Raw genomic sequence first — 21,972 nt, 5'->3', positions numbered from 1 at the left:
GGAGACTCCAGGTAGGTTTCTAGTTCTGGAAAATGGTGGCACTGAAGACTAAAGGGTTCCTGATGGTTTCACACTTTATTCCTCACCTTAATTCTTCATTCTTGTGCAGTTAACATGTGTCTTTTCTTCTCCACCTGTTTTTGTCTGACCCTGCTGACCCAATGAGCATTTCACTGTCCAATGGTCATGCCTTAACTGCAATTTTTAGTATTGCATTAGTAATGCATCCTTCTCATGGGCATTTAATAATTTTTGACTTTTCAGTCTGAGTTATATCTTTTTTTTGGCTTATTTTATCTGTTAAAGAAAAAGTGCCTAATAATTCTGCACACCTGAATATAAGCCCCTTTTCATTTCCAGTCTTCATGAACAATTATATATCACTTATAAATGATTAAATACAAAATTAATAGTAGTTATTAAGATTATTGTGGTTTGGAATTGGTCAAATGTGCCTGGAAAAAAATATATGATTGTAATTATAATATATAATTCTGCACGCAGTGTAAGATAAACCGCCCATCATGTGTAAACCTGTTTCACAGAAACTTAAAGCTCTCCCTGCAGTTCCCTGCCAGTATAAAGCTTGAGGGTTTGACTGTTGGAATCAAGACAACATTGTCATTTTATTACTGTAGTTCCAACTAAAATAACCATTAATATACGTATTATGAAATGTTATTTGGCTTCCTAAAACCCTATTGTGAACGTGATGTGGACTGTGACACACTATCACAACTAAAAAGAGGTTTAAGTCCACGTTAAAGTCCATGTACAAAATAAGAGATTGACAAACAGTACATATTTACAGTATTGCCATCATATTAGTTTGCAGCTGTAACATGAAAATACAATCCATATAATCACAATATAATATTAGTACAATATAAGTAACAATATAATAACAATCAAAACTCCTTTACTGTTGCTTCACTAGATGCCCAGCTAACAGGGGACGTCCTAACGTTCTGGCGAAGTTCAGTTAAATTATAGACAAACGTTCTTACAGTAACATTTCTAGAACGTTCGTTTAAAGTCTTCAATGATGTTCCCAAAATGTTCTTAAAAATATTTATACATCATTCAGAGGACATTCATTTTCATAACTTAACAGGAATGTTAGCAAAATATTCTGAGAATATGTTTGCTAGCTGGGTGTGAGTTAACTTTTTAAAATATCTAAGTGTGTATAAAAGTGGAATCAAAGGTAATTTCCTTTCCCAGCAGCGTGTGTGTGTGTGTGTGTGTGTGTGGTCTCACCTCTTTGAAGAGTTTACTGGGGGCAGCGACGGCTCTCTCCTGCTCCAGGTACGAAGCCCAGCACCATGCCTTCTTCTTGCCTCCATATGGGACCGCTGCATCATGGGAAACAACCACAGGTGTCATGGAGATCATGTGACTGTCGCCTGGAGGAGTGAGTGCATGTGTGTGTGTCTCACTGTATCTGAGCAGAGCTGCGTCTCCTCTGCGTTTCCGTCGGCCTCGCGTAGCTCCGCGTGCCGGTCGCCGGCTTTCTTTCTCTTCCTGTTACACACATCGAAACAGGAATTTAGGGTCAAATCTGCTAACTCATCAGCAGTGGCTAATAGAAGAAACATATGAAAGTGAAAGTGACGTGTAGCTAAGTATGGTGTTCCATACTCTGAATTATTGATTATTATCTGATTACTATCCTTGTTTGCATCCATATTTATTCTTGATGTGTTCTTCACGATCGTTGTTACATGTCCTTTTCTGCTTTGCCCTAAAGTGGATCTAGTTTTCTATTCGACAAGTTTTTTTGTTTTGTTTATTTATTTATTTATTTATTAATAAACAAACACCTATTAGCCCCTGTGTTTGAGTCCCTCCCTTACATGCAATCCTGACAGGTAAAACCTTAATTCAAGATCACTGAAAACAAGTCTTAATATGGCATGGTTTATCTATAGCTTCACCAGCAAATGTATCTTGTTTTAAGTTTTTTTTTTTCTGGGAAAAATAAATACTGGTTATTCTGAAGAAAATTATACTGATTGCACACAGTATTGCGTATAGGTACCACAAATGGCGTTTTAAAAGGTACATGTTTACATGTGTAACTTTATGCTAACTTATGTTTATATAACTTTATATCCTTTTTTTATATACTACATATCAAAGTTTTTTGAGGCTGCAAGTGGAAAATAATGAAGTTTTATTTTAGGGACTGTTAAAGGCACAATATGTAGTTTTTCGCCGCTAGAGGTTGTAGTTTTTCATATTAATAAAAGCTGGATGGCTTGTGTTGCTAAATGGCATGCAATTAATTTTAAAACATTGTATGCTGGAAAAATGTAGCATTACAGTTACTAAAAATAAAGCCGCATCTGATTATGTTATGTTAGCCACTTGACAAAATAGTGTTTTTCTCTGAGGCACGGTGAAAACATGGTACTCGCGGAAAATCAAGAAGACAAGCAATTCAAACAATAAGACTAACAGTGTTGAGATATATAACAATGATTAATGATAAATGTATCCATACAGTTGTTCCCTTGGCTAATAAAACATATAATAAATTAAAGTGTCTAGTGTTTCCATGCAAAATATAACCAGAAATCGAGGATAACACCGGTATGATGTCATTGATAGGCGACGCACGGACACTCATTCTTGGAAACATCTGGGATAAAGTACACAAGTCAACAAAATATATAACACTGTTCTAGTGGTTTTTGGATATTTCAATCCAAAAATCGTACATGTTGTGCCTTTAAAATGTCAACACCGTGACCTCTCTCTATCCTACCCACACGTCACTGCTCTATAAAGGATATAAACATGGAAGTTTAGAAGAAGAGTAGCAGTAGGTGAACTGACGTAGTCGTCGTCCTCCTCCTCAGGGACCTCGACGGAGCTGTCCACGTCTTCAGTGCTTCTCCTCTTCCTCACGACCACTTCTCCGTTCGTCTTGGAGTCTTCTCTCTTCAGCTCTCTGTGTGCACCACAAGAACATTACTGCGGCCGCATAGAAACATGCTATTTACTACAGATTCTTTATTCATTTATGCATCTTAATGTATCAATGTTTTTTATACATCTATATAATGATATTTTATACAGAAATATCCAAAGTGGATATTTTTCTCCAGAGCGGCTATATAAATATATATATATATATAAATTAACTACATTAATAACTTTTTTACAACACAAATGAACCATCACTGAAATTACTTAAGCTGGACTGTGATGCTATTTTCTTCTGGAAACAAACTTTGTTGCATTATTTTCCTGTTATCTCTGTAAAGCTGATTTGAAACAATCTGTATTGTAAAAAGCGCTATAAAAATAAAGCTGACTTGACTACTTTAGTTTGAATGCCAAAATACTATTTGAATAGAGACATGTCCTGTAGATATCAAGTATAAAAAAACAATGTTTATGTCAATAATTATCCATCTCATAACCATTATCTTGTTTGTTTTTGTGTGTGTGTGTGTGTGTGTGTGTGTGTATTTGAGAGAGAGAGAGAGAGAGAGAGAGAGATAGAGAGAGAGAGAGAGAGAGAGAGAGAGAGAGAGAGAGAGAGAGAGAGAGAGAGAGAGAAAGTGCTGTAGTATAGTGTTCATCTTCATTACACATATGGCGTTATGTCACACGGAATTGTCTCATTCAATAACTTTGTATTCATTCTCAAGTTAAACATGTGAGAGACCGGAAAACCCCAACACAACATCCTGTGGCCTCTTTCTTAAAACAGTATATACGTGTTAGGATTTTTGCCAACAGTTGCACCAGCCCTATCACAAGTATGATGAATATCTATGTTTAGTAACATATTTTTGTGTCAGACACTTTTTTTAATGCTAACATTTTTCATTCTAAATTAATAACTGTGAAAGAGTAACATTACAAAGAAATGTTTAAACCTTTTTGCTAGAAAATGATACAGCAGTTTTTGTGCAACATTACTGATTTGTGTATCATATCCAATCCATTTTAAATGATTCTCCGAGGCCGAGTCATTCGTAGCTCTATATCAATATGCAATACATCAACACATCAGAAACACAAGCAGATGTTGAGCAATACTGTACAATCCCAGTAATGCACACTAGATTGTGTTAGTCTTGGGCCGTGGAAGCACTAAATTGGCTGTTAATTTCATTTTGTGCATTGCCTGATTTGCATGAATTTTGCAAAATTTCTTTAGTAAATTTAGCAATATAACTGAACATCATCACTGAGCAAAATTCCTCACTAAGTCCTCACTAAGAATAATTTGAACTTATATCTTAAAAACAATTAACTCGGCTAATGAACAGTCTATATTCATGGGATACAACAGTGTGTTACATACTGTATGTTTTGTGTTGCTAAATTTTAGAATTGCTAAATTTCCCTGACATTTCTAGACATTTCATGACTGTGGGAACCTTGTGTGTCCAAACAATGCAATGCACTCAAGCTGACCTTCCTCTTTCATGAATAAATGTTACGAAAACCATATTGAAAAAGTAGACTAAAACTCTAAATAACTGTTTTATTTCCAACCCAACTAAATGATACTTACTGTAATATGGTCATGTGACTTTAATTAAGCATGCTACTGTTTGAAATATTTAAAATACTGCATATTGTTTCACATGGTTTTTATTAGGGATGAAACGATTTGAACATTTTGGTCGATACGATGACCAATAATTCTTTATATTTGAAAACGGATATATTGGCGGATTAATCTAAATATAATTTTTTAAATAATTTTGAGAGCCTGATTACAAAAACAAAAGTCTCACCATTAAATCCATGTCCCAAGCAGAAGTTTATAATGATGTTCTCATTATAGTTTTATGTAGCCGATATGACAGATTTGAGCTGAACTTGTTGCACTTTACTGTATTTTCCTTTTTGAAAAGATTTAAATCATATTTCAAGCAATTCAAAACCATCATTGTGAACAGTGAACATGGTGAACATCTGAAGTGTCTCAGCTGAAGGAAATAATACATTATTTATAGACTTGTATATATCGGCTAAATTTTCTTATCAGGCTGATAACGATATCATTAAAAATTAACATATATTGGCCGATACTGATATGGTGGCCAATATATCGTGCATCCCTAGTTTTTATCAAATATGAGGCAGTATTAGAGCTGCACGATTAATTATTAAAAGATGGTGATCGCGATTCAAACACCCACATGATCTTATTCCTAAATGACAGCTATTCGGCTCTAGGTCTATTAAAGCTTAGACAAGTACGATCACAGTGAACATTCAGATCTGATCCAGAGAGAATCGTCATGCTGGGGACACACTTAATGACTTGCTGAAACATTCAATACGGACTGTTTCCATTGACTGTAGCAGATTTTAAACACTGTGAACAGACTGAACGCGCTGAACACACGTTTGGGCATGATCAGTCATAAGTATCAAATTACATTCATAACCGGCTTAGAGTAAGTGTGTCCCCGGCTTTATGCAGTTATTAATGCAGTTATTAGAGAGAGAGAGAGAGAGAGAGAGAGAGAGAGAGAGAGAGAGAGAGAGAGAGAGAGAGAGAGAGAGAGAGAGAGAGAGATGTTGCAATAATGAGACAGAAAAGCATGAGCATCAATATTATTATTTATTTATTAATTCAATTTGTTTTAATTAATTCATAAAAAAAAATCTATTATTGACAGTAGACTAGCCTAATAAATGAAACGCAAAGCCCTTTTAACAAGCTGGTCTATCACTAATTATTTATTTGTTATATTATCTAAAATAATTACGAAAACCAATGCAGCAGGACTATCAATTTATTTATATATTCAGTTTAATTTTCTATTGATTATAGATAGAACTATATACTTTATTTATTCAAATTAAACTGCATGTTTCCATTGATTGTGAAGTTAGACATCGAAAATTGCAGATCAAGCGCATTGGGCTGCAAATTTTTTCTTGTTATGAATGGTATGCTATTTTCCGTTATTATGTTCAACTACGCGAAGTGATATGGAACTTTCAATGCGGTCAAGATCTTTCCCTGAAAATAATTGCACACCTTAGAACGTTCGTCAACCAATCAGATTCAAGCATTCAACGGCCCTGTAGTATAACTTAAATTATCACTGAAGAACTGGGTATAAAAAGTGTATAGTTCAGATTTAAACACTGATGTCTACAGTAGTGATCAGAATAGAGGAAATCACCTTTTGAAAGTAACTTGATGCTTCAAACAAAGATTGTATCAGTTACATAAAGACAAGTGACTGTTAAAAATGTGTCATTGAATCATTCATTCAAGAGCTTTGTTCAAAAACACTGAATCAGTAATGAAACAAGTGAAGTCTTTATGAGTGAGTCATTGAATCATTCATTCAACCCAATAAAAAAAAAGTTCAAATTAATTTGATATATTTTTTTCAATTGACAGCAGCCATTAACATTTTGTCAGAATCTTAAGTATACTGCATATGATTTTGTTTCGTTGTCTATTGAGAATCGTGGGAGATTTGTTTATGTGTGTTTTACAGTACAAACACACATATAACCACACAACAACTGCTGTCCGGTTCTTAGCACTCAGATCACCTCCTACAACCTCACAGGACCTCCAGCACCAAAACCAACCAGGAAACACGTCATTTTACTCTACTGATCCAGTAAAGCAACAGCACACTCTCCTCAACAACACGCATGATGTGAGGAATCATTCATGTCCGGAGCACAACTTTAATACTCTGTATATAATAATGCTGGAGGTTTCAGTACATCACTAACTCTAAAGGCCCCTTCACAACTAGAACAGTAACTATATAAGCGTCCACACCAACACAATATTGTTTTGTTCCCTTTCGAGGGAACACGCATTGCATCGATGACGACACTTTCGGGGGAACGCTCTTAGCGTAACGCATCTATAAATGAAATTAATCCAATTCTGATTGGTGCTACGTCATGACGTATTATGTGACGGCATACACGGAAACAAAGTGACGCCGGCACACAACAGAGTTAGCTTTTTGCTCTTCAGCAAGCGCTCTTTGTGAACTATCTGTCCTATTTGGTGTTGTTTGTCCTGTAGGAACTTGAATTGTTACTATAAACACAGCTGAAAGCATGTGTCTTCATGCCCACGTTATACTTTGGGATGTGACTCACGCGATCAGTGTGTGATACTGTTTGGATGCTATGCATGCACAGTTGGCTCTCGAGGGTGCTGGCTGTGTTCACTGAGAAATATCTCAACGCGTACAGCAAAAAAAGAAAAGAAAAAAAAGACATGCGCTTTGGGTGTTTCAGCCTCGCGCATATTGACTTTCTTTTCGAGGGAAGAAAGCTGATATGTATTACGTATCGCTTATATCTCGCATTGCCGATGGCTGCATTTAATTCTGATGAATTAAAATCTTAGAATATTATTTGACTTCGAGAAGTTAAATATTTTAATTCAACCTACCATTCAGACCATGTTTCACTTGTCTGGTTATTATGGCTGCATTTAATTCTGAGGAATTAAAAAGGTGAATTAATCATCTGACTAAGCTGGGAGCAGAGCATGCATGGGCAGTTCTCGAGAGGCCTGCCTGCAGGCATTAAGAGCCGAGCTCCTAGTTTAAGCAGCAGCGAATGCAGCCGAGAAAGCCTGGGGGTCAAAGCAACACTCTTGCCCGATGCTTTCCAAAGAGAAAACTGTTCTGAGGACTGTTATTCTCGAACGTGGCTTCGGGTGAGAGGTCCTGACGCTATGCGCAGACCTCTGAAGGTGCCCCTCAGGATCGTCAAGTTCTCGCTTCTCCATGGAGCCCTCAGGGAATCGATATTTGCATCCCGCCATCAAGTGCACTTCGGAACACATCGGTTTCCAGTGAACGCACGCAGCAGTGTCCGCCCCAAATTCCAAATTCCAAATTCGAAAAACGAGATGAAAATAGCAGGGCGGTCCCTCCCGAGGATGAGAGCAAGAATCTCTCCCCACTGTCCTCTGGGGAGCCCCCAGCAAATCAATGTCTGTATCCTTGCCCAGAGGTGGTGGAGTTTATATGCGAGAGGTTCAGCCCAGTGGAAGTGAATCTGTTTGCGTCTCAAGAGACGACACACTGTCCACTGTGGTTCTCCTTCACGCATACAGCCCCGCTGGGGTTGGTTGCCATGGTGCAGATGTGGCCGAGGCTGCGTCTGTACGCATTTCCCCCGATCACTCTGCTCCCGGGAGTTCTGGAGAGGGTCGGTCGCGACGAGGTCAGTCTACTTTTAGTAGCTGCGTTGTGGCCGGCCTGAGTATGGTTCTCAGACATAATATCGCTCCTGGAGGGCCCTCCATGGGAGATTCCCATCAGGAGGATTCTGCTGTCGCAGGCAGAGGGCTCAATATTTCACCCTCGACCAGAGCTATGGAAACGGTGGGTCTGGCCCCTGAGAGGGCACAGTACCTAGAAGCTGGTCTGTCAGTAGGAGTAGTGAGGAAACTGTCCGTGAGGAAACTGTCCGGCCTAAAATGGACTGTTTTCACCGTTTGGAGTAGAGAGTGTGAGGTGGACCCAGTCAACTTCAGTGCTGGAGTTCCTCCAAGTTCGCTTCTCGGCTGGTCTTACCCAGGGCTCGACATTAACGCTTGTCCGCTTGTCCAGGACAAGTGGATTTTTTGAGGGGACAAGTAGAAGAGAATTTTACTTGCCCGACTGGACAAGTAGCCTGATTAGAACATCAATAATAAAAATAAACAAATAACTACGGAATCACTAAACCGAGAGAATAATTCTGATTTTATTACATTTATTGTAAGTTGCGATCGATTGTGGATAATGTATTACTGACGGTAAGGTTTCGCTGTTTACGCTCGTACAGCCTCTCGAGGAGAAATCTACAAAAATGCCGCAGCACACACACACTGTTAACAACATACTGCCTATAAAAAATCTAAATGGGGAGTTTTTATATTTTTAACATATGTTAAGCAACCTCAATTATTTTTCCTGAAAACCATCACGATTGAAAATGTGACATTGATTTCCTACAACAGTTCAATAAACAGTTCAAATTAAGTCACTTTCATTTTAGATGCAATATTGCCTGTTTTTGTTCTGTTTCAGCAGCGAAAATAGTTCCAAACAAAAATCACAGCAGAACCACGGCGCATCTAACAGGAACAACCTGTTTTCATTACTGAATGATTCAGCATTTTGAACGACTCGGTTGAGTCAAAGATTCAATGACCCATTCATTAACATCTGTCTCAAGCTGTGTCCCAATGTGAAGGCTGCATCCTCCGAAGGACGCGTCCTTCGAAGGACCCAGCCTACCCAGCCTTTGAAGGACGCTTCGCATGTAGCCTTCGTATGATTCCCGAATTGCGCATCCAGGTGTTCCCGATTACCGCTCCTGGCGCAAAGCAACGGTGCGAGAGTAGCCTACAGATGCCATCCTGATAAATCATTTTATATAATTGAATAAACATTTTTTTGTTTATATTTTACTGGAGGACATGGTGAGGATGTTTCAGTCATGTATTTTCGGCTTTAATAGCCGGATCATGGCCGGAGGTTTTCTGCGTCCCAATTCAGAAGCTGCTTCCTGAATTGCCAGATTACACTTTAAACTGTTCAAGTATTGGGTGTTAACTTACGTAAATAGTGTAATGAAAAGAAAAGAAAACATACATGGGCATAAAGTTCAAATGTTCACTTATATCTTACCTTGATACGATTTTGTAGGCTAGTGTATTCTTTTTATTATGTAGCATAAATGGACAATATAAATGATGAATATAAATATATTTTTAAACCCTGTATCATGGAGGGAAAAAACCCTCCATCTGTGGGAAAAAAACAAAACAATCCGTGGCGACGGTTGTGCAATCCGTCCCTTCAATTTATAAACTGTACACACAATATTTTTTATGTGTAAATAAAAATACACAATTTTATTGGTGTAAACTCACAATAACAAGAAAACTTTGTGCTTTTGTACAATAAAATAAAAAATCAGGCGCGGTTTCATGATCTCCGTGAACTGGAGCGTGTCTCAAAAATTAACTGAAACAAAATATAGCCAATATACATGCTTGAAATGTCCACTTTTAAACGAACAAATTCGAATCTAATTTCCAGGTTCTAATTTGGCCTTAGAAAACCAGTAATATCGAAAAAAATTTCCCTATCAATTTGTGAATATTTCAAATATTTAATAAAGGGGAAAAAGTCATAAACAAAAATCTGAAAATACGTCAATATATATATTTATTTTTTTATTTTTTTGCGCAGCATTTGGTGTGTACAGTTCAAATTCAAATTTTGGTGCTCAACTTGCGTTTTAAAAATAGCCTAACAACTGTTCATTTTTTCGTTTTTCCATTACTGGTTAAAAATAGAAAACGAATGGACGCAAAAGTACACGGACCTTATATTATTAATTATTTCAAATAATGTAGGCTATTTGTAGAAAAAGTTAGTGTTGGGTCCGTGTACTTTTGCGTCCGTTCGTTTTTGCACAAATACAAGTAGTTGCGAATGATGTATTATTATTTTCTGTCTGACCAGAAATGATAGAGTAGCCTATTTTAAGTTGTTTCCACTGTTGATAGAAAAATGCAAGTGCCCGCGCCTCCACACTCCACACAAACACTTGGATATGCTCAAAATCTTGTTTATTTATTATAATCTTAGCCCTGTATTATTATTGTCTAACCTGTATTATGACTGACATTTGACGAATTGCTTTGTTCCTTTTTTTGATAAAAGCGGCTTCTAAATATGTAGCCTAAATGTAGCCTAGGCCTACTACTAATAATAATGATAATTAGTATTATTATTATTTGTGTTTATAATTATAACTATAAATGAGTTCACTGAAGACAGTAGGCTAATATGTTAATCATAAAATAATTTATGAATGTTTTATTTTTATATAATAAAACCTAACCTTGTGTTTGTGTTAGGCCTATATTTCTTTTTTATATGTGAAGTCTTTTTTTGCTTATTCTATTATACTGAGCTTTTTCCTCTCAAAAATGGAGTTTTAGAAAATTGAAGAAATTATCCATTTAAAAAAATGAAGTTTAAACTCAATGCAAAGCATCCCTCATAAACAGGTGGACTGGTTGAATCATCGTGGGCACGATTTGTTAAAAGAATTCGTAAGTACAGTTTATAAACTCAGGGGACGGACTGCACAACCGTCGCCACGGGTTGTTTTTTCCCCAACAGGAGACTTTCTGGGCTCCGTACTACGGGAATATAAAACCCAGTTGAATATAAAAAAGTGCAGTTCAAATGTTACTCCCGCTCGTCATCGGTAGCTGTCACAGTTGCTATAGGCGACAAGAACAATCATCCGTCATTTTTTTAAATAAAACTGCTGTCGTCACCGGCGCGCAATGACTTATGGGGTAGGATCGGGGAGGATAGACCGAGAAGGATAGACCGAGAAGGATCCATTTATGTATCCTTCCTTTCACGGGGAAACGAAGGGTGCATTTGGCGTCGCTTTTGAATCAGGGTAGCCTTCGTTGCGCCGCGATGACGCAACCGGCCTTCGAATACGGCCTTCGAAGGATGCGAAATTGAATTGGGACAGCCTTCATCGCGCCGCGGTGACGCAATCGGCCTTCAAATGCGGCCTTCCAGGATGCAGCCTTTGAATTGGGACGGCCTTCGTCGAGCCGCTGTGACGCAATCGGCCTTCAAATACGGCCTTCGGAGGACGCAGCCTTCACATTGGGTCACAGCTTCATTCTTGAATGAATCAGCCGTTTGAAAAAATCGTTTGATTGAATGAATCAATGACTCACTCATTAAGATGGTCGCCTGCCACCCCCTACTGGCGGTTTAGTGTTATGTTTAAAAGTATCATTCTTTCCAACGTTTCTTATTTGTATATTATTATTCTAAATAATTGAATTATTGATCAAATTTAGGAATTTCAAATGAAAGATGAAGCATACATTTAATAAGATTGGGGGAGGAGATGCCCTTTAAAGGTGCAGATATTACAATATGCCGATTTAAAGGAGAACTCCGGGCAATTTTTAAGTTAATCTTGATCGTTATACCTTTGTGAGTACTGTCTATAGAAAAAAAAAAGAACCGGATTGATGATTGCAACACGGAGCTGTTCCCGCAAATGCCCAGAGCTCCCCCTCAGCTAAAACGGCAGTTAAGGGGGCATATACATAAAGAGTGTCTTTGTGCCTCTTAACAGACACAAAATGTAATTAAAATGCCTGTCCAACATGAACAGGGCCCTTACATGTGAACAAGATTCGTTTAGCAACTTAGCCATTGTTTAAATTCACCTAAATAGTGTTTTAGACGACTAGCTGTAGTCTCGCGCTGAAGTCCCATGGTAACTCAGTTATTTTAACGCGTCCTCTATAGCCCTCCTCTCAGGGGCCCTGATCCAAGAAGTGTACGATGCAGCAGGATGGGTCACCCCTCATACTTTTATCATATTCTATAGCCTGGACATTTCTTCTATGCCAGGCACTCTAGTGCTCTCGTCCCTGTGTGCCTGTGCGCAGCTTCACACTGGGACAGGAAGGGCTCTTTGTGGCCGTCACACGTTACGTCATAACGCAGCACCAATCAGGATTGGATTAGTTTCATTCATACTTCTGATGCGTTACACTAAGAGCATTCCCGCCAAAGTGTCGTCATCGCCCCAGTGCTTCATTCCCTTCTCAGGGAACAAGGATTACAGTCGTAACCCGAAACGTTTATTATAAACACGCTGCAGTTTTGTTGTCTGTCATTTTAAATGCTTGCGCTCTTTAAAGCAGGATTGATTCTGATTGGCTGTCAATGTTTTTATTGTTAACACTCATTCTGAAAGTGATTAAAACGATATGGTTCCTCTGTGTCGTAATAGTTGTGCTGTGGACTCTACTATTCTTTAATATTTATAATAATTTCAAGAACCATATTTTATGGTTATAGTTATCGTCCGTGGAGTGATGAGTCTGATCCGCAGTAATCGTGAGGCTTCACTTACTCTTGCTGGTCCTGCTGCAGACAGCGCTCGGTGCAGTGAAGTCCATCAGACAGGAAGTCCACCACAGAGCCCTTCCTGTTACAGCGCACACACACCAGGCCTCGCTGGGCCCACGACGCCTCCTCCTGTGAGACCGGCCGCGAGGTCAGAGCTGAGGAAAATCAGGACAACACAGAGAAACTTCACAATCCTCAGGGAGATTAAACATCATTCACATCACAATTTTCCACTAACTGACTGACTGATCCTAACATTACTGACCATTCATCACCTGCGGTCTCAGACAAACCTGGGCTCACTTCAGATGAAAGTCTACGGAGAATCTGTGTTTTTGGATAGTTAAATCAATCTTGAATCATTCCCAAACTTAGGGATGCAACGATATGAAAATTTTGGCCGATGCTGATAACTGATAATTCTTTATATTTGAAAGCCGATAACGGATATATTGGCCGATAAAACTAAATTAACATTTTTATATAATTTTTGAGAGCCTTATTACAAAAACTAAAGTCTCACCATTAAATCCATGTCCCAAGCACACGATTATAATGATGTTCTCATTATAATTTTATGTAGCCGATATGACAGATTTGTGCTGCACATGTTGCACTGAACTAGGGGTGTGCGATATATATTGTCTGCGATAATATCATAATTGTTGTTTTAACGATGTGCAATTTGACATTATCGAGTATAGCCTATCCCTCACACACACAGAGAGAGTTCATGCATACTCTACGACGTGATGTAGTCTTGTAGATTAGACTAGTGCGGGTGTGCATTTAAGGGGGTCGCACACCGGACGAGAAGTGCAGCGCCTCGCTGTGTCGCGTCTAGAGCAACTCGAGGTATCGCACACCGGACACGCACTTTCTCAGTTTATGGCCAGCAAGTTATTCTTAAAGGATTTTCTGAAAGAAATCTCAGCAAACACTGAACAATTAGAAAGCTTTATCTACACAATGACTGTTTAATGTATAACTCTGCTCCAGTGTCAATCAATGTCACTAGCCTTACAAAAGAGAAACTTCAAGTCAACTTAAGTAAAGTTCAAGTATATTTTCCAGTAAGTATATACTTACTACTTTATGCACTACAATCAGCATACTAGCAGCATAATTGGGTGTACTATTTTCATTACTTCTTGGGACTAAATGGCCCACTTTTTAGTTCATAAAAGTATTTTTAACTTTACTTTAAGTGTAACAGCAGTAAACTTTAAGTATACAACTAAGTAAGTTTTTCTTTTCTATGTGAACTACACTACAAGTGGCTTTACTGGTATACCGTTTGTTTATAAACTTGTGTAAATGTAAGTGTGTAAGTGACTTTATGAAGTATGAGGTTTATGAAGTACACTCTCAGTAAACTACTATTTGATACTTTAAGAGTATCAAAACATCATACTAATACACTGAACTAACATCATAACATCATACTAATACACTGAAAAAAAAGATCTTGCATCTAAATGGTTTTAAGTCAAAAATATTATTTGACATCACTGAATCGACCTAAATACATTCATTTGTTCGAACAGAACAAGTTTATATGGGTTAAATCAGCTCTTTAAGGTAACAATTGCAGGTTAGCACTTTTTACAGTGCAGTTTATATATTATTTTGCACTTTTAGGGTGTGTTCACACCTGGCCGTTTGGTTTGATTAAAGCGAACTCTGGTACGATTGCTCTGTTAGTGCGGTCCATTTGAATAAGTGTCAACGCTGCCATCCGAATCAAACAATCGGACGAAGACAGTTAAAAAAATTGGTCTCAGTCCGCTTCTGAACGAACTCTGGTGCGGTTCGATCAAAATATGAACACAACAATGACCAAAGAACCAAAATAGGATGTGATGTCACAAGATGCGACCCTAAAAAGGACAGATTGCTCAAGCATACCTATTTTTTCTCGATTATAGTCATTGCTGTTTAGGTATTAATGTGTGTTCTTGAAATAGACCTTCAACTGAACATCACTTCATATATGTAATGAATAAGGTGATTGAATTGTGACGGTAACTCAAGAGTTCACAGTACCATAGTAAACGTGTTGAATCTGTTCACCTGCACTAATGTGATCAGCTGAAATCACTGTCAAAAGATGCTTTTCTCTTTCCAGATTCTTTTAATCACATTATTGTGTAATTTAGCAATTTCTTTAAGGCAGATTAAAATCTCACAATTCATTCCAGCCCACTTGAGAACTGCATCCACTAATTTTTACCACTTTAAAGGATTAGTTCACTTCAGAGTTAAAATTTCCTTATAATTTGCTTTTACTCACCCCCATATCATCCAAGATATTCATGTCTTTCTTTCTTCAGTCGAAAATAAATTATGGTTTTTGAGGAAAACATTCCAGGATTTTTCTCCATATAGTGACTTCAATGGGGTCCAATCAGGGTACAACAGTTTGAATAAATAAATAGAAGGTAAAACAACAATGTTGGATGATTTTAAAGTTGGAGGAGAAAATGAGATGGAGTTTTTCTCCCTACGCTACATTTCTGAACCAGAACACGCGTGACCTTTCAACCTGATTACGTAATGTGTGGCACATCGCAGAGCTAGTGCAAGATTAGCATTTGTGGTTGATAAGTATATAAATGTTTATTGTTTTTTATAAAATGGCCGATGGTTTGTCTAGATAAGACTCTTATTCCTCGGCTGGAATCGTGTTGAGATTTTGAAGCTGCACTGAAACTGATATTTGGACCCCATTGAAGTCACTATATGGAGAGAAATCCTGGAATGTTTTCCTCAAATACCTTCATGTCTTTTGGACTGAAGAAAGAAAGACATGAACATCTTGGATGACGTGGGGGTGAGTAAATTATCTGGAAATTTTAATATTGAAGTGAACTAATCATTTAAGAGCACAATGTAGTGAAAATCACATAAATTTGAAGCTCATTCCCGTGGGATGTTGCTGTATAAAACTTGAGACAGTAGCCAAGGGGCAAAGTGGCTTAGGGAAAGGGCACTGAACACCAAACGTGAGTGTATTATTGTGCGTTTACCCTCTTGTGCCGTGGGGACGCTCCATGTGGTGGTGGCGTGAGCTTTTTTGCCCCTCTCCTCCTCCATCTCGTCCGTTATGACCTCCAGGACCCCAAACTCATTCACCCGGAACTGACACACACAACAGAGACGCTCACACACAGCTGGATGTACACAACTAACACACACACAGGATTTAACCCAGCAAGCCATTTTGCGTTTTAAAGACGTATAATAGCCATTCAAAATGCAGCCCAGACGTCTAGGCTGAAACAAGGAAAAATTTGGGCTGTCAGTGAAAATTGAATAGACATCTAAACCAGAGCCCAGGAATAGACTAGTCATCAATTAGATACAAAGAAATGAAGCGAGTGAAGAAATGAAACCAAACACCTTGTAATCACTGTTTACTTTGCTTACATGATGGAATATCATACATCTCACAAGTTATTTTGGCAAAAACAACATGTAACCAAATTCAAGGTTATTTTGGCTAGGAGTGTGTTACTCAGAGCCGGACTATATGGGGTCTATAGTTAGCCGAGGCGGTGCGATGACGGCTATTGCTTGCTGGGAATGCAGTTATGATGTTGTGTGTGAGTTCCCTCACCTTGAGCTCGCTGCCGGGAAGAGTTCCCACCCCGTCCTTCCAGTCCATGGCTTCGTAGACATCAAACTCTGGAGCTGCGCTCGGGCCCGACGACTCCATCACACGCACACGGCTAACCTGAAACAGCACACCACACCTCACACACTTACACAATACACCACTGAAAATCATTCACATGCACATTAATTCACCTCTGAGTGTTTTTACTCCAGGAAACCAAAGCTAAATGTTGATTATCATGCTGTTTTCATGTTTGCTTGGATGTGCCTTTTTTGAGATCAGTAAGATTGTAAGACTTTAAATCAGCATAAAAATTTTTTCCCCCCAGTAGTTTTTGGGATAAAAAGCAGTCCAGACCTATTCTTTACAGGGATTGTGGGATTCATCCATATACTAATGAAAAATCACTTCAAACAACACTTGTGATTATTTTAAACCCAGCAAACAATTATGTAAACAATTACCATGTTGTTTTAGTCCAGAACTGGTTTAATGAATTGCCCTGTTTTTGAGCATTTAGACAGTAGACAATGCATTTGTAAGCTCAGTTTCATTTATAATCTATATATATCATAAAAATATTAGAAGAAGTCTTCTTATCTGTTCTTCAAAGCCTTTAACCTGAAAGTCACTCCTAAACAAACACAAACCATTACAACTGTTTCTATAGCTTGTATTAGTTTGCAAGCGGACCTGGAAGGACACATAAACAGACTATGAACACACACAGGCAGGCAGTGTTTAGAGCACGAACTGTGTCTGCTAACTAAAGCCAGTTTAGCAGGCATGTGTGTGAGTGGCGCATGAGGCCTACAGCGTGTGTGTGTGTGTGTGTGTGTGTGTGGTTCCCTCGGCCGCCGATAGAGGTCGCTCACCCGCGGCGCTACTGGAAACTTTCAACAATGAAATTAAAAGAAATGGTAGCAATATTGTCACATATTACAAGATTTTCTGTACGCATCGCGTGTTTTGATTAATTTTAACATCGTTTAGCATTAAATTCTTAAGTCAGAGTTGAATAATTGTGGTATATCTGCACGTGTCGTGAAATAATTGTCGCAGCTGCAGTTGGAATTTATTAGGTTGTATAAATAAACTAAGTTAATTTTCTCAACGAATATTTAAAATATCCGTGCAAAATGCTTTACTTTTTTAACGTGAAGTACAATACGACATCAAAATGTACATCTTGAAATCGACACAATGATTTTTAGATTAAATTTGTAGACGACGATGATGATGATAGAAAAAAATAGCCTACATGTTATTTTTAAAATGGAAAAACAAATTAAAATAAAATAAATGAGTTTTGACGCACCAGTTTTTTTCTATTAAACATGTTTGCTTGTATTCAGCTCTATTATATTAAATAGTTTACACGGAATGAGGTAAAATGATTCATCTCGACGGTGTTATTTTTCCTCAAATATCGACGAAGACGAGCAGTGATGACATATTTTACACGGCGCGGTATCAGATATTAAAACACTTTTCTTTAATGTGTTTTAAAGGCAGTTTCTCAAAATGGCGGAGCAGGAATTATATTCACTATATAATTGAAAGACACAGGCCTGGCGAATCGCGTCATTATTGCTGATCAATGACATTTAAAGTGAATGATTGAGCAGATCATAGCAGAGCTGATCGAGACATGTTTTGTTTCGCACGGTCAGTTCCTGCCATGTACAGGAGCGAATGCACTCCTGCTTTGCATTATTCTACACACACTCATAAATACACGCTTTATTCCTGCCATCAGCCACAAATACACACTTTGATCCTTTCTATCGACAGCGTCTATTTTGATTGTCATTCATTAGCGTTATTCTTTATTTCATACTCTCTCTCTCTCTCCCTCTCTCTCCCTCTCTCTCTCTTCCTGCTGCTCATATTATTGATGACACGTCCAGGCGATTTCTACTTTATATCTAACTTTCATTATTATTCCGTCGCATTTAACCTCCCGCGAAAGTCTAACATGGTTTATTATACAGTACACAATGCTACACAAGCAGTTTATCCTAGCGTGCGATTGTTTTAATTTGTCTGTTTCTTACCCAAATTCTCCCACGAGTACTGAGAAATTGGCCAGGCGGACTCCAGTGCGCATGCGCACAGTCGTCGCGCTTCACACTCGCCCTTCATGACAATAACGAAAGTTTTGCGCTGAAACAATTCCAACGAATCTCGACGATATCGCGCACGTTCACGGACGCTCCAGGCTCGTCTCAAACCTGTCTGTGGGGCTTTTACTGCGCAGCGACGTGCTCCGAAGGCGTTTAACATCGCCATTTCTGTGTTTGTTACTAAGAATATATTCCTGCGCGCGACCGAATCTTCCAAAATGCGCATAAACATCTCAGTAAATACAAACAATCAAACTCTGGAGTGTTGCGTGTGTGTGTGTTTTTAGAGGAGGTGGAGAAATGTGACAGTGTTATATTCCTGTCTGCATTGCTGTAGTCATGTAGGTGAACATATTTAACTAGCTATACTTGCTGGACTACTGAACTAAAGCAAACACTGGCTGTTGTTGTAGCCTATAGCCTACTAAACTAAACAACAGCCCAGCTAACAAAAATATACTACAAGAACGTTATGCTAACCTTCCCATTAAGCTATGAAAACAGTATTTCTGAACATTCAAACGTCCTGTTTTGTAAATGTTTTCTGGTTATGGGAACATTCCATTTTGTTAGGAACGTTAGTTGAATGTTCTCTGAACGTTCTGAAACTAGTAACATAAAAAAACGTCCTACTAAGGTAAACATGTCCCATGAATAATGTAGCCTACTGTTTAAACTATATTGAACTATGTTACTAAACTGTGCTGTACAGAACCACAAAATAGCCCTGTTTTATCTGAACTAACTTAATCTATAGAATAGTTCAGTTTAGAACAACACAATGCTATAATGGACCACTTGAAACTATATGGAGTTCTAACCTAAACTATTAAGAAATACACCATATTCAGCTGTACATAACAATAAATTTACTAGAAAAATGAATTAACTATTCAGAACAACACTACAATTATGTACTAAACTAAAATATACTGAATTATGTTCTATAGTCCAGTCTTAAAATAGGTGGAATTTAACAGTTGATATGAATAACACACACTTCTGTTTGCTGACGCTAACACAGGCTCACAACACGTAAATTATGCTAACACTTTTAATGTTATCATTTTATCTTTATATCTTTAGTTAAAAGGTTTCACAGACAAGTCTTAGATTAAACCAGGATTAGGCCTTAGTTAAACTAGGACATTTATTTAGCTTTTATAAACGTGCCTTAGAAAAAAAACATTCCTGTGTGCATCTTGAGACAAAACAATGACACTGATATATTTTAAGCTCAAACATGCATTTTGGACTCTTGTATGTGAAACCGGGGGTAAATGACAAACAGTGATCAAATAAACTGGCCATACTATTAGGTTACCCAACTGTAATCCAGAGCTGGATTTAAGCAATTTGTTCCTGTTAAAACTGCTATTTATCAGTGCAATCCAACTATAACTCAGACTTTTAACGATTGTTATCCACACTTGATAATCAAACTCTGGTTTATTGATTGTGTTATTTGTCTGGTAATCCATTTAGACTAGAGATAGACTAATGTAAATATTTTGTTTGCTAATTTATTAAAACAAGAATGGAGTTGCAGTATGTACAGTAGTAGGTGGTTTTGGTTTTAGTTTTCATTTTAATTTTAATTTTGTGACTTCCAGTAGAGTCAAATGCTAACATGAAAAATGTAGGCCTGTGTCGCAAATTGAGTGCTCAAAGAGTCATATTTTCAAGGTAGAGAATTGGATTAATTACAGACACTATATATTTATCTCTGCAACTTCATGTGATCTTGTGTCAGGTTTAGCGTTGGACCTGTTAATGTATTGCTACTGATTCAATTCCTCTATTACATTTCTTATGTTTGTCTTGTAAGATGCTCTGATCATAGAAGATCACTATTAGCACCGAAAAACTAATCGTTAAATATTACTTCATCTATAAGCTGCTTTGTTTATTACCTTACCCTTCACTCTTAAAAATAAATGTTCTTTATTGGTATCGATGGTTCCATGAAGAACCTTTACCATCAATGGAATCTTTCCATTCCACAAAATGTTCTTTATAGTAGAAAAAGGTTCTTTAGATTTTTTAAATGTTCTTCACAAAATAGTTCTTTTTAAAAACTGATCACTGAAAGGTTCTTTGGGGAACCCTAATTGGTTCTTCTATGGCTGGAGTGTCCAATCCTGTTCCTAAAAGGAAAGTGTCCTGCAGAGCTCAGCTTCAACCCCAATTAAACACCTGAACCAGCTAATCAGCGGCTGTGTCTGAAACCTTATGAAGTGCACTCATTCAATCCCACAATGCACTGCAATAAAGAGTGTACAACTGATGTACTCTCAACGGTTAGAGAAAATCCCATAATGCACTGTGAGCGCCACTCGTCGAATGTATTCCCGTGTCTCACCAGAAGATGATGCTGCAGCTGAATCATACATACATCCATTCTCCAAACTGTTGGTCCAATGTGGCTACAGCGTAATATCATACAGGTTTAAATGCCTTTTTAATTGATTATTAATTAAGGTTTATATGCTAGTTTCCATGACAGAGTTCAGGATAAATCTTTTCATTACGATTGGAGCTGCTAGTTTGCTATGCTTCAAATGATTATTAAACAGCACAGACGATGCAAAAGCAGAAGCCCTTCCTCTGCTCTCGTTTTCATTCACTCCTTCAAGTGGACTATATTAGTCGAGTAATGTAGTAGTTAGTGCAAAATGCAGCTGCTAGAGTTCTTACTAGATCAAGAAAATATGATCATATAACACCTATTTTATCATCTCTACACTGGTTACCTATTAAGTTACGTATCAATTACAAAGTATTCCTACTGACCTATAAAGCCCTAAATGGTTTAGCTCCTGTGTATTTAACAGACCTTCTATCGCCATACAATCCATCGCGCTCTTTAAGATCACTAAATTCGAGGCTTCTGGTCATTCCTAGGATATCTAAGTCCACTAAAGGAGGGAGGGCGTTCTCGCATTTAGCTCCTAAACTCTGGAATAGCCTTCCTGATATTGTACGAGACTCAGACTCGCTGTCCCAGTTTAAAACTAGATTAAAGACGCATCTCTTTAACCAAGCATTCACTTAATGCTTAACCTTTGATACTGCTGAATCAGTTCGAATGCATTAACATTATGAACATCAGCTATGCTAATTATTTCCCATCTGCCTTTCTGCTGTTATCTTGGGACGCTAGTCCCGAGGTAAATAGCGTTCGTCAGCTCCAGTTTGTATCCAGCCTCTCACGGAGACTTCAGATGCCCCAACGCCTGTGAAGAGACGACTCGACGCCTGTGAAGAGACGACTCAAAGCCGG

The 21,972-nt window shown here is 38.0% G+C and overlaps 1 protein-coding gene across 4 annotated transcripts in view; it reads right to left on the bottom strand.

Annotated features, from left to right (window-relative positions):
* Nucleotides 1–18,854, bottom strand: part of l3mbtl3 (L3MBTL histone methyl-lysine binding protein 3) — an 83,967-nt gene extending 65,113 nt beyond the window's left edge. For 2 of the 4 annotated variants that reach the window (XM_077220356.1, XM_077220357.1), the window contains exons 1-7: nucleotides 18,621–18,793; nucleotides 16,564–16,680; nucleotides 15,974–16,085; nucleotides 12,949–13,099; nucleotides 2,842–2,956; nucleotides 1,440–1,524; nucleotides 1,261–1,355 (exon numbers count right to left, since the gene is read on the bottom strand). In XM_077220356.1, the coding sequence (XP_077076471.1) occupies nucleotides 1,261–1,355; nucleotides 1,440–1,524; nucleotides 2,842–2,956; nucleotides 12,949–13,099; nucleotides 15,974–16,085; nucleotides 16,564–16,662 (657 nt within the window). In that variant the 5' untranslated portion in view covers nucleotides 16,663–16,680; nucleotides 18,621–18,793. Of the gene's footprint in view, nucleotides 1–1,260; nucleotides 1,356–1,439; nucleotides 1,525–2,841; nucleotides 2,957–12,948; nucleotides 13,100–15,973; nucleotides 16,086–16,563; nucleotides 16,708–18,620 lie in introns of all 4 variants that reach the window. The other 2 variants (XM_077220354.1, XM_077220355.1) reach the window with 2 other exon arrangements.
* Nucleotides 18,855–21,972: the final 3,118 nt, after the last annotated feature.

Source organism: Siphateles boraxobius, unplaced genomic scaffold, assembly GCF_051911475.1.
Source record: "Siphateles boraxobius isolate OS27281-9 unplaced genomic scaffold, OSU_SipBor_1 8, whole genome shotgun sequence".
Classification (NCBI taxonomy): Eukaryota; Metazoa; Chordata; class Actinopteri; order Cypriniformes; family Leuciscidae; genus Siphateles; species Siphateles boraxobius.
This window is presented reverse-complemented; position numbering and strand designations above follow the sequence as displayed.